This window comes from Pongo pygmaeus, chromosome 12, assembly GCF_028885625.2.
Source record: "Pongo pygmaeus isolate AG05252 chromosome 12, NHGRI_mPonPyg2-v2.0_pri, whole genome shotgun sequence".
Classification (NCBI taxonomy): domain Eukaryota; kingdom Metazoa; phylum Chordata; class Mammalia; order Primates; family Hominidae; genus Pongo; species Pongo pygmaeus.
Genome location: NC_072385.2, coordinates 86,763,583 through 86,777,126, shown reverse-complemented (window position 1 = coordinate 86,777,126; position 13,544 = coordinate 86,763,583). Strand labels below are relative to the sequence as shown.

The 13,544-nt window shown below is 48.2% G+C and overlaps 1 protein-coding gene across 5 annotated transcripts in view; it reads left to right on the top strand.

Annotated features, from left to right (window-relative positions):
- Window positions 1-13,544, top strand: part of TTC7A (tetratricopeptide repeat domain 7A) — a 158,374-nt gene that overhangs the window by 14,698 nt on the left and 130,132 nt on the right. The window contains exon 1 of one of the 5 annotated variants that reach the window (XM_063649402.1): window positions 9,008-9,903. The exons of 1 other annotated variant lie outside the window; for it this stretch is intronic. In XM_063649402.1, the coding sequence (XP_063505472.1) occupies window positions 9,720-9,903 (184 nt within the window). In that variant the 5' untranslated portion in view covers window positions 9,008-9,719. Of the gene's footprint in view, window positions 1-9,007; window positions 9,904-13,544 lie in introns of those variants that run through there. 3 more of the 5 variants (XM_054472956.2, XM_063649400.1, XM_054472924.2) reach the window with 3 other exon arrangements.

Here is a 13,544-nt window from a genome sequence, read left to right as displayed (position 1 = left end):
GACCCACTTTGGACTTCTGACCTCAGGAATTTTAAGATAATGAATACATGTTGTTTAAAGCCATTTAAATGTGTGCTAATTTGTTAAGAAGCAATAGGAAATTAATACAACTAAGTTGATTCCAGAAATGTCAGGATGGTTTAACCTTTGAAAATCAAAGTATTTCACCATATTAATAGATCTAACGGAGAAAAATCATATGACAATCTCAGTAAGTGCAAAGAAGTATTCGTAAAATTCCATTTCAATCATAATGTTTTTAAAAAACCTTTAACAAACTAGGAATAGAAAAAACTTCCTAAATCTGAGAAAAGATATCAGAAAGCAATGTAGGGCTTCTGGGATTCTTTTTTTTTGAGACAGAGTCTTGCTCTGTCACCCAGGCTCGAGTGCAGTGGCGGGGTCTTGGCTCACTGCAACCTCTTCCTCCTTGGTTCAAGCAATTCCTGTGCCTCAGCCTCCCAAGTGGCTGGGATTACAGGTGCCCCCACCATACTTGGCTAATTTTTGTATTTTTAGTAGAGATGAGGTTTCACCATGTTGACCAGGCTGGTCTCAAACTCTTGACCTCATATGATCCTCGCACCTTGGCGTCCCAAAGTGCTGGGATTACAGGCGTGAGCCATTGTGCCCAGCCTGAAACCTTATTTATTGACCCTAGTTGATGGTTAATAAGAGTTTGCTGTATAATAATTACATCTATGCACTTTCTTTTGTGTTATTTTTCACAACAAAAAATGTTTTTAAAAGAAAGAGAAGAAAAAGAGGAAAAAAAGAAAGAGAAAGAAAGATTAATATAGAAGCAGGTGGAGGCCAGGTGCAGTGGCTCAGGCCTGTAATCCCAGCATTTTGGGAGGCCAAGACAGGTGGATCACCTGAGGTTAGGAGTTCGAGACCAGTTTGGCCAACAAGGTGAAACCCCATCTCTGCTAAAAATACGAAAATTAGCCAAGCGTGGTGGTGCATGCTTGTAGTCCCAGCTACTCAAGCAGCTGAAGCAGGAGGATCGCTTGAACCCAGGAGGCAGAGGTTGCAGCGAGCGCAGATCGCACCACTGCACTCCAGCCTGGGCAACAGAGTGAGACTCCATCTCAAAAAAAAAAACAAAAAACAAAAAAAACAGATGGAGCAAAGATAAATTTTAAGGCTCAAAACTGCTGTAATCTCTGAGTGGCCACTCAAGGCTAGCCCTAGGAGTGGTGGGACTTAAAACCAGACCAGCTAAGCTGCACTGAAAAGGCTCTGAGCCCTTGTGGGTTGGGATGGCTTCTCTCCCTCAGGATGGCAGTAGCTGGGCAGAGAACCAGCACTGGGCAAGATGGAGAAATCATGGGCTCCTGCTCTGGAGAGGGGCCCATTGTAGCAGTCTTGCAAAATGACACAGAAGCCACTAACAAGAATTAGGAGTCACTTGGGACCCCGAGGAACAGAAGGGACTGGGATGGTGGGAGGGAGGGTAGTGCCTGGAGAGATATTGGTATCTCAATCATGAAGTGAGTGGCTGGGGATAAAAAACACCCTAAAGCTCTCATCTCCCAAGTGTGGGAAAATCTTCAACATTCTGAGATTCTAAAATTAATATAACAAATAATTACTGAGTGTCTACTATGTGCAAGCACAAAGAACTCATGATTTTGAAGCTTGCCTTTGTAGGACTTCATCTCTTAGCGTAATGATTACATGTAGTTTTTCTGGCAGCTGTCAAAGGAAAAGACCATATAGCCAGCTCCTGGCAGAGTTTTAATGTCAACATTCTGGGAGAGCTGGTTCAGTATTGAAATTAAGTAAGACATAAGCTACCATGAGCAAGATATACTCTCAGCCAATGATCATGGTAATGAGTAAAAGTTGATTTCCGAATGTAAAGATCCTGAGCCATGCACATGACTACATAAAATTGGGAAGGCAGTTGTCCTTGTGCTCTACATCACATATACTGATGATCTGAGTGGCTGAAATGACTGTTGATCATGAAGCAAATGTTTAATTCATATTTAAATTTAGGATTTCTGGGGTGACAGCAAGGTGAAGTGTCATAAAAAAGGCAGAGCACTGGTCAGAAATCTAGCATGTGCTGGGAACACAGGGCTCTAGGGGACCCCACATGGTAAGTGTGAAAGAAGAGGCCAGAGTGGAGGTGGGGAGGGCATCTCATTAGGCTTGCTGCTCTACTTCTGATGGCTGGGAGCACTTGGTGACCTGCAGCCCAACTACTCACAGCCACTGTGACAACTAGTATAAGAATGATTTGATGAAGGTGAGGAGAATGTCATAATAATCATCCATAATAAATTTTTGAGTCAGTACACAGGAAGAACAGAAACCATCTACACCTAAGGTACTGTTGACATTGACATAGCTTTACTATTGCAGGAAACTCTTACCCCGGATGAAAAAGTTGTAAATAACTTCATCGTTTTTTGCAGAAGTTTTCAGAAGAAACCATTTAAATGAACTCAATGACTTTTGTTTTTCAGACAGTTTTGCTCTGTTGCTCAGGCTGGAGTGCAGTGGCACAATCTCAGCTCACTGCAACCTCTGCCTTCCGGGTTCAAGCAATTCTTGTGCATCAGCCACCTGAATTGCTGGTATTATAGATGCATGCCACCAGGTCCAGCTAATTTTTGTATTTTTAGTACAGACGGGGTTTTGCCATGTTGGCCAGGCTGGTCTTGAACTGGCTGGTCTCCAACTCCTGACCTCAAGTGATCCACCCACCTCAACCTCTCAAATTGCTGGGATTACAAGGTGTGAGCCACCCTACCCGGCCTGTGACTTTTCAATAGATAGACTCAAACTGCTTTTTATTCCCTAAAACGCTTTAAAAACCCTCCCCTCATAGGTTGCAGTAAGCCTGGATGACAGAGGGAGACTCCGTCTCAAAAACAAAAACAAACAAACAAAAAAAACCCGCACTTCAAAACCATCACTTTGCCCTGTCCCAACAATCCCAATCCTGGAATAAAGTATGAAGACTACCGCTCTTTTCTTTTTTTTTTGAGACTGAGTCTCACTCTGTTGCCAGGCTGGAGTGCAGTGGCACGATCTCGGCTCACTGCAACCTTCACCTCCTGGGTTCACGCGATTCTCTTGCCTCAGCCTCCTGAATAGCTGGAACTACAGGTGTGCACCACCACGTCCAGCTAATTTTTGTATTTTTAGTAGAGACAGGGTTTCACCATGTTGGCCAGGATGGTCTCGATCTCTTGACCTCGTGATCTGCCCACCTCGGCCTCCAAAAGTGTGGCGATTACAGGCGTGAGCCACCACGCCCAGCCCTAAGACTACTGGTCTTTAAGGCCTTTGATTACTAGACCAACACCCCCGAGAAGCGTTGGTCACTAGAAGGCTGAAATCTTGTCCCTGCTGGAAAAGAGCTGTGAAGGGGTCAGGCGTGTGTTGAGGAACAGCTCATTACAAATGTGAGCCATGACAACTGTTCCTCCCCACACTCCTTCATCCTGAGCCCAGGAGTTCAAGGCTGCAGTGAGCTATGATACTATCATATCATGATCCTTGCCCAGTCCTCATCAACTCCCGTCATTGGAAGAGCTGCTTTAAAATAAACTCCTTTCTTGCCACTGAGCTTAAGCCAAAAAAATAAAAAAAAAAACAGACCCCAACACTTCGTAACTATTCCAACTTTGCCTTCCCTATTCCAAATACTGCTATGACTCTGTCAGGGTAGTGTTCTCCCTTCCTGCCATGAGAACAAGCTAAGCTTTGCATTATCACAAAAATTGTCTTGATGGTATTTGCTGTCACCCAAATGTGTACACTTACTTTTCTAGATAGCATTCAATTATTGAGGACCGCAGTGATCCAACTGAGACCTCCTCAACACTGCAGTCCAAGACCCCTGACTCGGAAATAGGGTGATCCTCTGAGGCTCTTAAGCTTCCTGCTTGGAGTTCTTTCAGACTGAAACAATGAGAGATGCAAGTCTTGTATTGGACCCAAGCTCCAGTTTCTTTTTTTAATTTTTCTTTTAGGTGTGATGGCTCACACCTATAATCCTAGAGTCTAGGGAGGCTGAGGTGGTAGGATTGCTAGTGGCCAGGAGTTTTGAGACCAGCCTGGGCAACATAGCAAGATTCAGTCTCTTAAAAAATTAGAAAACATAGCTAGGGGTGGTGGCGTGTGCCTGTAGTCCCAGCTACTCGGGAGGCTGAGACTGGAGGATGGCTTGAGCCCAGGAGTTCAAGGCTGCAGTGAGCTATGATTGCACCACAGCACTCCAGCCCAGGTGACAGAGCAAGACCCTGTCTCTAAAAACATAAAAAATAATAAGAAATAAATATATTTGCGTATTTAGCTTCCCAAATACTGAGCCTATTTTCTCTTCTACCAATAAAGAACCCTTTGATTATCTGACCGTATTTGAAAATCTTTTCTCCTTGGTGGATATCTGCCTTATTACTAGCAACGCTACTATTTGTCTATGTTCATCCTTGTCATTTTTTTTGTTGTGCATCTGTAAGAGGAAAGTTTTTAGTGAAGAGGACAGGTGTAGGTCTCAGTCTGTCCCTTAGCTGGCCCAGGGACAAATTTTGTCTCTGATCAAAACTTTATGAGAACTTTTCTCACACGTGTCTTATTTTGTCTTTAAGAGTTGATTCAGGACAATCTCTCTGGACCCTCTGTCTGCTGGGAACTGTAAATTCATCAGGGTTACAGTTGGACAAGGTCTAGCTATGAGGCTGGGGGGTCCTGAGCCACAGGATACACAAGCAACTGTCAGCTCACCATTTGCAGACTCTTATGGGTCTGTCTTAATATCAACCTGTCTATGGCTTCCTCAGGCCAGACTTCTGCTTCTTGCATGTATTTATGCTGTCACCCAAATGTGTAACTTACTTTTCTAGATAGCATCATCATTTACCCAAAGATAATTTAGAATTACGGTAGCCACTATGAGGAATTTCTGATATGAACAAAAGTATTCACTTTAGAATGCAGAGTGAACACAATTCCAAACATCCAGCGGTCTTCGTTTTTTTCATTAGCATGAGCAAGCATACAAAAGAAACAGGATTCCAAAATTCTTTTTTTTTTTTTTTTCTGAGATAGGCTCTCTGTCACCCAGGCTGGAGGGCAGTGGCACAATCTCAGCTCACTGCAACCTCTGCCTCCTGGGCTCAAGCGATCATCCCACCTCAGCCCCTCAAGTAGCTGGGACCACAGGCACCAGCGCACCATGCCAGGCTAATTTTTGTATTTTTTGTAGAGATGGGGTTTTGCCATATTGCCCAGGCTGGTCTTGAACTCCTGAGCTCAAGTGATCTGCCCACCTTGGCCTCCCAAAGTGCTGGGATTATAGGAGTGAGCCACCACGCCCAGCCCCCAAAATTACTTCCTTAACAGATTTCTTGGCCAAAGCAAAATAAAAAGCTGAACTACTTAAAACTATCTTTTAGACCTCCCCTGCCCCAATATCACAGCTGAAACCTATTTCTTTTCCCCTACCCTTACGCCCCTCCATCTCCCTCTGCCCTTTTCTCTTCCTCGGGTCCACTCCCCTTTCCTCCTGGCTGGCTAGATACCCCAAAGCTCACTTAACTTCAGAATAGAAAAAAAATATATATGGTGGATTTTAAGCCCTGTTTTCATTTTTAGCTGAAAGCCGTCGTAAAACACTCTGCAAGGCCTAAATGGGACTTCGAATTGTTTTAGGAATATATCATCCAGAGTAGCCAGATTTATAGCAATTCATTTATATGCCAGTAGGGGCCTCAGATGCAAAACATTGGATGAAAAAGTCAGAATGGAAAACCCCCCAATGATTATTTTTTATTTATTTTGTAGAGACAGGGTCTCACTAGATTGTCCAGGCTGGTCTTGAACTCCTGGACTCAAGTGAGTCTCCCGCCTCCTTCTCCCAAACTGTTAGGATTATAGGCACGAGCCGCCATGCCTGGCCCAGCGGTGATTTCAAAGACCATGGATTGCATAGGAAGCTGAAGTGGTTTGGGGAAGCTGTGAATGTTAGTCAAGGTCTTTTGGAGGCTATTGGCAGTCTTCCCTGTGAAAGCAAAATGTGCTGTAATTAGTTCTTTGTCAAGAGAGAAGTCTGTTCAGCAGGTCATGGACTGAAGAAAAATACTATGTATATATATGTAAAAGAGAAAAGTCTGATGGAGACTTCAGGGCTAGGTCCTTTACTATCTAGTGGCAGAATTCTAGAGTAGATCTTGAAGCAGATGTGATGGGACTCTTTTCTCTTTTTGTGAAGGGCCTTAAACCAGAAATGGATTTATTATGCAAACAAAAACTAGAATGGGAAACAGCCCCATGGCCAGATCTCCAAAACCTCCTTGAACATTTTGAAAGAGCCCTAGAATTAAGAAACTAAATAAAAAGAAAAAATCAAGTCACCAATGAAGGTGTTCAATTTCTCATTCAGCCTTTAAACCCACAAGGAAACATTTCTCTAAAACGTAAAGGACAGCCTTACAAACTTGATGGATATAGGAACAAAATATCAATCTTAAACTTGATCACTATTATACCTTTTTTTCCTTAATATCAGTAAACTTCTTGGGTCATACGCCTATCTAATAATCCTCAACACAACTTCCCTATGCCACAGCCTAAACCCGTGCCTCAGACCTTCAACCGAGGGGGCATTCTCTTCTACTTTGTGACACTATACTTTAATAACTTAATATCGAGGGATTCATTGCGTGAATGCAGTTGCCACACGACATGCTCTCCTGAAGGTTTTTTCCTTCTAGTCCCTGAGGCCCTTCCTGTCCATAATAAGGTCATAGCTAATTTGGATATTGATTTATTAGTCCTTTAGTGTGTAAATCAAGCATTAAGTTGAAGTTCTCTTACAGTCAAAAAATTCTATGGGCCCTGTGTGGTGGGTGGTTCATACCTGCAATCAAAGCACTTTGGAGGCTGGGCGGGGTGGCTCACGCCTGTAATCCCAGCACTTTGGGAGGCCAAGGCAGGCAGATCATGAGGTCAGGAATTTGAGACCAGCCTGGCCAACATAGTGAAACCCCGTCTCTACTAAAAATACAAAAATTAGCTGAGCATGGTGGTGCACGCCTGTAGTCCCAGCTACTCGGGAGGCTAAGGCAGGAGAATTGCTTGAACCTGGGAGGCGGAGGTTGTGGTGAGCCGAGATCGTGCCACTGCATTCCAGCCTGGGCAACAGAGCGAGACTCTGTCTCAAAAAAAAAAAAAAAAAAAAAAGCACTTTGGGAGGCCAGGGTGGGAGGACCGCTTGAGGCTGGGAGTTTAAGACCAGCCTGGGCAACACAGCAAGATCCCGTTTCTACAAACAAAATAATAAATTAAAAATAATAGTAAAATAAAGGAAAAATTTGACTGATATTCTACAGGAGCTAAACCCATCAAGGTTCAGACTGACCCATCTAAACTTCTACCCAAAATTGTACAATAGCCTCTAAAACAAGGTACTAAGGAAGGAATAAAACTGGCCTGGCACGGTGGCTCAAGCCTGTAATCCTAGCACTTTGGGAGGCCGAAGTGGGTTCTTGTTCCTAGTTTTTTTACACCGCTGAGAAATGTTGGTCATCAGAGGGCTGGGGTTTTGTCCCTACGGGAAAATAGCTGTGAAGGGGTCAGGCGTGTGTTGAGGAAGAGCTCATTACACATGTGAGCCATGAAGACTGTTCCTCCCCACATTCCTTTATGCCCACATATATATGAGTATTGGTGACCCCCTCACAGCAACAAGCAGTGATTCCCTCTACAGTTAGTTCACTAGGTGCTCTACAACCTGGAGGCAGGGCTGGCAAAGGACTAGGAAAAAGAGGCAGGAAAGGAGGTCTTATTTCTGCCAAGGTCGCCTCCCTCTTATCAACCCTGCTGTTCACTCCCTGCCCCAGGGCTGACTCCCAGGAATGCCAGGCGTGGGGCAAATCACAGTGTGTTCTCGGGTCACCCTAATCCAACCTCTCTCTCCAAGTAAAATCCGGTTCTGGTGACCATCAAAGGCAGCCAAAGGGTAACAAAAAGCCAGCTTGAGGAGTTGACTGGAGTAAGCCAGGAGTTTACGGGCTGCTTGAGTAAACTGTCTCTAAATTCCAACTGCCAGAGCAGCCTCAGCTTCCCTTCATCTACCTCCTGGCCTCTGGGGGTTCAGAACAGCCCAGGTGCTCAGAGCAGCACCCACCGTTAGGAAATCCTGCCCACCAAACAAGGACTGGAGCTGCATTTAGAACCCGGAGAGGAGGGCCTCCACATGGGAGTCGGGGGTCGGTGGGAACAGGAAGACTGTCTTCAACTAATCACCCTGTGTGGCTTCATGTGAAAGGCCACACGGGACTATGCACTAGGAGCCTGGGTTCTGCTTGACGTAAAAACCTTCCCTCAGTTACAGTTGTCCAAAAACAGGGCAGTGGTGAAGACTCCAGAGGGAGGACGTCGAGCACCTTCTAACTCTTAGGAGTCTGCTCAAAAGTTTGCCCTGACCCTGCTGTGTTTTGGGTCTTCAGTCTGGACCATACAATATGTCACTTAAATGCAGGTGGTTTTTGGTTTCGGGTCTTGCTGTGGCTTCTCCAGCACCGGTCTGTGAGCTGCGGAGGCAGCTGCGGAGGCAGTGGAGGGCCGGGCCCCTGTAACAGGTCTCCCCCAAGGGTGGACCTCGGCTGCCCCCGCTAGGCCACGCCCCGTAGTCCTGTGAACTTCTGGGCACCCCACAGCCCTGGGCTAAACCCTGCTAAGCGCTCCATAGAGCTTTGATCACAGTCTTAGACCAGGATGAAGAAATAAATAAATACCAAGTTGGTGAAACTGCCTAAAGCCTTTAAGAAATCCAGGGCAACAGAGATTCCACAGAGGACAGGTCAACGGGTTAGGGAAGTCAAGTTGGAAAGAGGAACTCCGCTAAAATAAGAAAATACAAATGCTCCCAGCGGAGGGGCATCCAGAGAGTCGCGGGCCTGGGAACGGGCCTGTGGTCCTCGCGAGCATGCCTGGCCCCCATCGCAACAGGGCCGGGCGGACAGCGGCAGGCCAGCTCCCGGGAGGCTCGTCGTCGTGGTTGGGGCCCGTCGGCCGGCCTCTCCTCATTTTTGTGACGTGTCAGGGGCAGCAGCGGTGACGGGGCCACCACACAAAGCCAGGTCGTCGGGCGGTGGTCTCCCAGGCCAAGAGCCCCGATGGGATGGGGAGGGGGCGGGAAGCGAGGCGCCCCTGGGCGCCCGGGCTCCGCGCGGGATTAAAGTGAGCTCGGACTCCGCGGCGGCGGCGGTAGCAGCGGCGGGGGGCGGGTACCCGGGGGGCCGCGAGCGCCCGTCGCGCGCCTGGCTGCTGTGGCCGCGCTGGCAGCCAGCGAACCGGGCTCGCCGAGGCCTCGCCACGCCCCCGCGGAGGTGGAGCCGCGGCCAGGGGCGGGTCCGCAGCTGGCGGCGCCGGGGCCCGGGGCGGAGGCTGTGGCAGCAGCTGCAGCGGCGGCGGCGGCGGCAGCGCCAGGAGCTGCTACAGCAGAGGCGGAGGTTGCTCCTGTACGCGTCCGGGCCGCTCAGCCGGAGCCGCAGCCCGGAGGTGCCGGGCGGTGCGCTGGGTGCTGCTGCTGCTGCTGCCCGCCCTCCGCCGCCCGGGCCCCCGCTGCCGCCCGGGCCCCGGCTGCCGTCTGCGCCCCCGTCGACCCCGCCCGCGAGTGCGCCCCAGCCGGGACGCCGCCCCCGGCCGGGTCTCCACTTCTTGGCCGCACCTTCCATGACAGCGCCCGCGAGAAGATGGCTGCGAAGGGCGCGCACGGCTCCCACCTGAAGGTGGAGAGCGAGCTAGAGCGCTGCCGCGCCGAGGGTCACTGGGACCGCATGCCGGAGCTGGTCCGGCAGCTGCAGACGCTGAGCATGCCCGGCGGCGGAGGTAGCAGGCGAGGCACCCCGAGCGCAGCGTTCACCTTTCCGGACACCGGTGAGTAAGGGAAGAGGCTGGCTCGCCCGCAGCGAGCGCGCGAAACGCACCGCCTCCTCCAGGAAGCGCGCCCAGACCGTCCTCGGCCGGCAACGGGCGCCTACCAGCCCACTGTGCTGGTCTTAAAAGCAGCCAGGGTAGTTAGGAAGGTCCTTCTGCCGCGAGAGAAAAATCACATGTAGTTTGGGGGCTTGGAGGGAAGAGGAACGGCTTTTGCTCTCTGTCCTTTAGGATAATGTGGCTAATTCCGTCTACCGTGAAATGGTGGTATCTGCACATCATGAGATCAGTGCATTGGCTGGACTCTGCCCCCCACCGCGGTCCGAGGGTGGGGTGTCCCTAAACTCCATCAGGTGAAGTGTGTCTGTCTCGTCGTTGTCCATAGTTCTCGCAAGTAAAGTTGAAAACGGAGCTCCGTCCGCAGCAGATGGGCGAGGGTTTGACGAGCTCCAGGGTGGGGTGGTGGAGAAACGGGAAAGAGGCTTGGCCAGCCTCAGTTTCCTCATCTGTGGCGATCTCGGGACACATCCAGCTCTGGCAGTCGGTGGCTTTAGCAGTAGGGCTGGTTTGGCTGGGCCGGGCTCTTGTGCTGGGGCGGGAAAGCACCCTGATGTGGCAGCGGGGAACACCCCGCCCCAGTCTCTAACCTCAAATCCTGTTCCTGGGGCCTTCAGCTTACTCTCCCTGAGTCCTCTCTGTGGGCACAATCACTTAGGAGGCTTTGTGGAAGGAGGCAAGGAATAAATGAATACAGATATAAAGAATTATTAAAGACTGCCCAGCCTGTGGAAGGCTCTGAGAGGGACAGATCGTGATAGTAATAGTAATAGTTAACACTTATTTCGTGCTTCCTGTGTGCCAGACACTGTCCTGAGCACTTTAATCAACCCCGTGAAGCAGGTACTCTTGTTTGTCCCACTTTACAGATAAGGAAACTGAGGCACAGAGCAACTAAATAACTTGATCAGCTAGCCAATAAGTTGTGGAACCAGGATTTGTGCCCAGGTTTCTGAGTACATCCTTTAAATCACTTGCACTATTACCTCTCAAAGATGTACAGCACAAAATCCTTGCCCTTGAAGAGCTCCCACAGTGAATGGGGAGGCAAGAAAGTGATCGGAGGGCAATTGTTTGTGGGGGTTTTTTGGTTGTTTTTTTGTTTTTGTTTTTGTTTTTGTTTTTTTTGAGACAGGGTCTCTCCCTGTTACCCAGGCTGGAGTGTAGTAGTGCGATCTCAGCTCACTGCAGCCTCAGCTTCCTGGGCTCAAGCGATCCTTCCACCTCAGCCTCCCAAGTAGCTGGGACTACAGGTGCTGGCTACCATGCCCGGCTAATTTTTGCAGTTTTAGTAGAGACGGGGTTTCGCCATGTTGCCCAGGCTGATCTCGAACTGGGCTGAAGCATTCCGCCCACCTGGGCCTCCCAAAGTGCTGGAATTACAGGCATGAGCCACTGCGTCTGGCCGCTTTCTCTATTTTTTAAATTTTTGTAAACAACCCTATTAGGAGGGCAGGAGTTATTGTCCCCATTTTAGACATAGGGACACCAAGGCCAAGAGAGGTCATATAATGTGTATGTGGTTAAAGCCTGTACTCAAGCCTGAGTCTCTGCCACCAAGTCTCCTAGTGTCAGAGTTGGGGACACGGAGCCTGGGCTGGCTTCACTGTGGGAACTGGCCAGTATAAGGAAGGAGGTGGAGGGTCAGCAGTGTCTCTCCTGCCAGTTTTGGGGTCTGTGAATGGTTTTTCTCCCAGTTAAATCCAGATACTCTATCACAGAGCATGCACTCACACTGGGACACATAGTCATACATGCATATGCACGCACAGAAACACGAGGAATAAAAACAAGTGCCTCCCAAAGCCCATGCGTAGAGCATTGTTTGGATTGACTGCTGTTTTGGTCCTTTCTCTACAGGGTTCCTTGATCACTCAAGGGATTGAGAGCTTGTTCTTTTTTGGGGTTTGATACAGACTCGCCTGCAGCCCTGAAGGGAGATTCTTAACATCCCACCTGGCCTGTTTGACTCTTACAAGTCAGTGATCTGAAGCTTCCACAGTTACAGAATTGGGAGAGGTTCTGAGGCAGGGGGTTGCAACCCATTTTACTGAGGCCTTGAGTTCCAGCGGTGTCTGATATTTCCTACAGAAACGAAAAGTAGCTCCCAGAGGTAGATTCAGAGGGGCAGAAGGGGAAGATGAGCTGTGGGGACTCTTTCTGGTCTGGGGGGATGAAAGATCAGGAGATGCTTCAGCAGAATAGGCCCCTGTACCCTTTTCCTGTCTAAGGTTGCTCCTCGCCACCCAACCAGGGGTAAGGTGCTTGCTACTGTCTTCTCACTCACATCCGGTCTAGATTTGGTCAGGATGGAGCAGGGGAACCCCAGAGTCCTGCTTGCTGTGCTGGGGTTTGTTCATATAAAAACAAAGAGCCCATCCAAGTGGTTAAAAAACAACTTTATTACGAAGAATTTTCAAAACATTAAAGAACATGAAAGAATGAGTCCCTTGTATCCATCAACCAACTTCAGTGATACGAACTCACGAAGTCTTGTCTGAGCTATACTCAACCCATTTCTCCTCCACATTTCAATTTTTCAGTATGTATTTATTAAATAAGAACTCTGGTTTTTGGGGTTTTTTTTTTTTTTTTTTTTTTCTGTGAGACAAGAGCTTGCTCTTTCACCCAGACTGGAATTCAGTGGTATAATTATAGCTTACTACACACTCAAACTCCTGAGCTCAAGGGAACCTTCCACCTCAGCCTCCTGACTAGAAGGAAGGGCAGACTGGGCAACAAAGTGAGATCCCATCTCTACCCCCCACCCCACCCCAAAAAATATTAGCTAGGCATGGTGACACACACCTGTAGTCCCAGCTGTTTGGGAGGCCAAGACGGGAGGATCACTTGAGGACAGGAGTTCGAGACCAGCCCAGGCAACATACCTCAGGCACACGTCAGCAAACCCAGCTAATTTTCAAATTTTTTTGTAGAGATGGAGTCTTGCTATGTTGCCTAGGTTGGTCTCGAACTCCTGGGCTTAAGCTATTCTCCTACCTTGGCCTCCCAAAGTGTTGAGATTTCAGGCATGAGCCACCACACCCAGCAATAAGAACTCTTTAAAAATATAGCCACTGTACCATTATTACACCTTACAAAAATCTAACAATTACATTTTACAATTAGTTTATTAGAGTCAGTATCCAAATTAGGCCACATACTGCACTTGATTGTTAGGTTAGGTCTCTGTACCCCACCCAACATTTTGTTATGAAAATTTCAAACATACAGTAAAAGTCGAAAAAATTTGCAGTGAACACCTGTGTACCTATTAACCTTTTACTGTGCTTGCTTTATTACATACCTGTTTTCTACTCATCTTGAGACTTTGTTTTTAATTTTTTTTTATTCTTAGAGACAAGGTCTTACTCTCATAGCTCATTTCAGTCTGGGCTCAAGTGATCCTCCTGCCTCAGCCTCCCAAATGGCTGGGATCACGGGTGTGTATGCCACTACACCCAGTTAATTTTTTTTTTTAGATGGAGTCTCACTGTCGCCAGGCTGGAGTGCAGTGGTGCGATCTCGGCTCATTGCAACCTCTGCCTCCTGGGTTCAAGTGATTCTCCTGCCTCAGCCTCCCA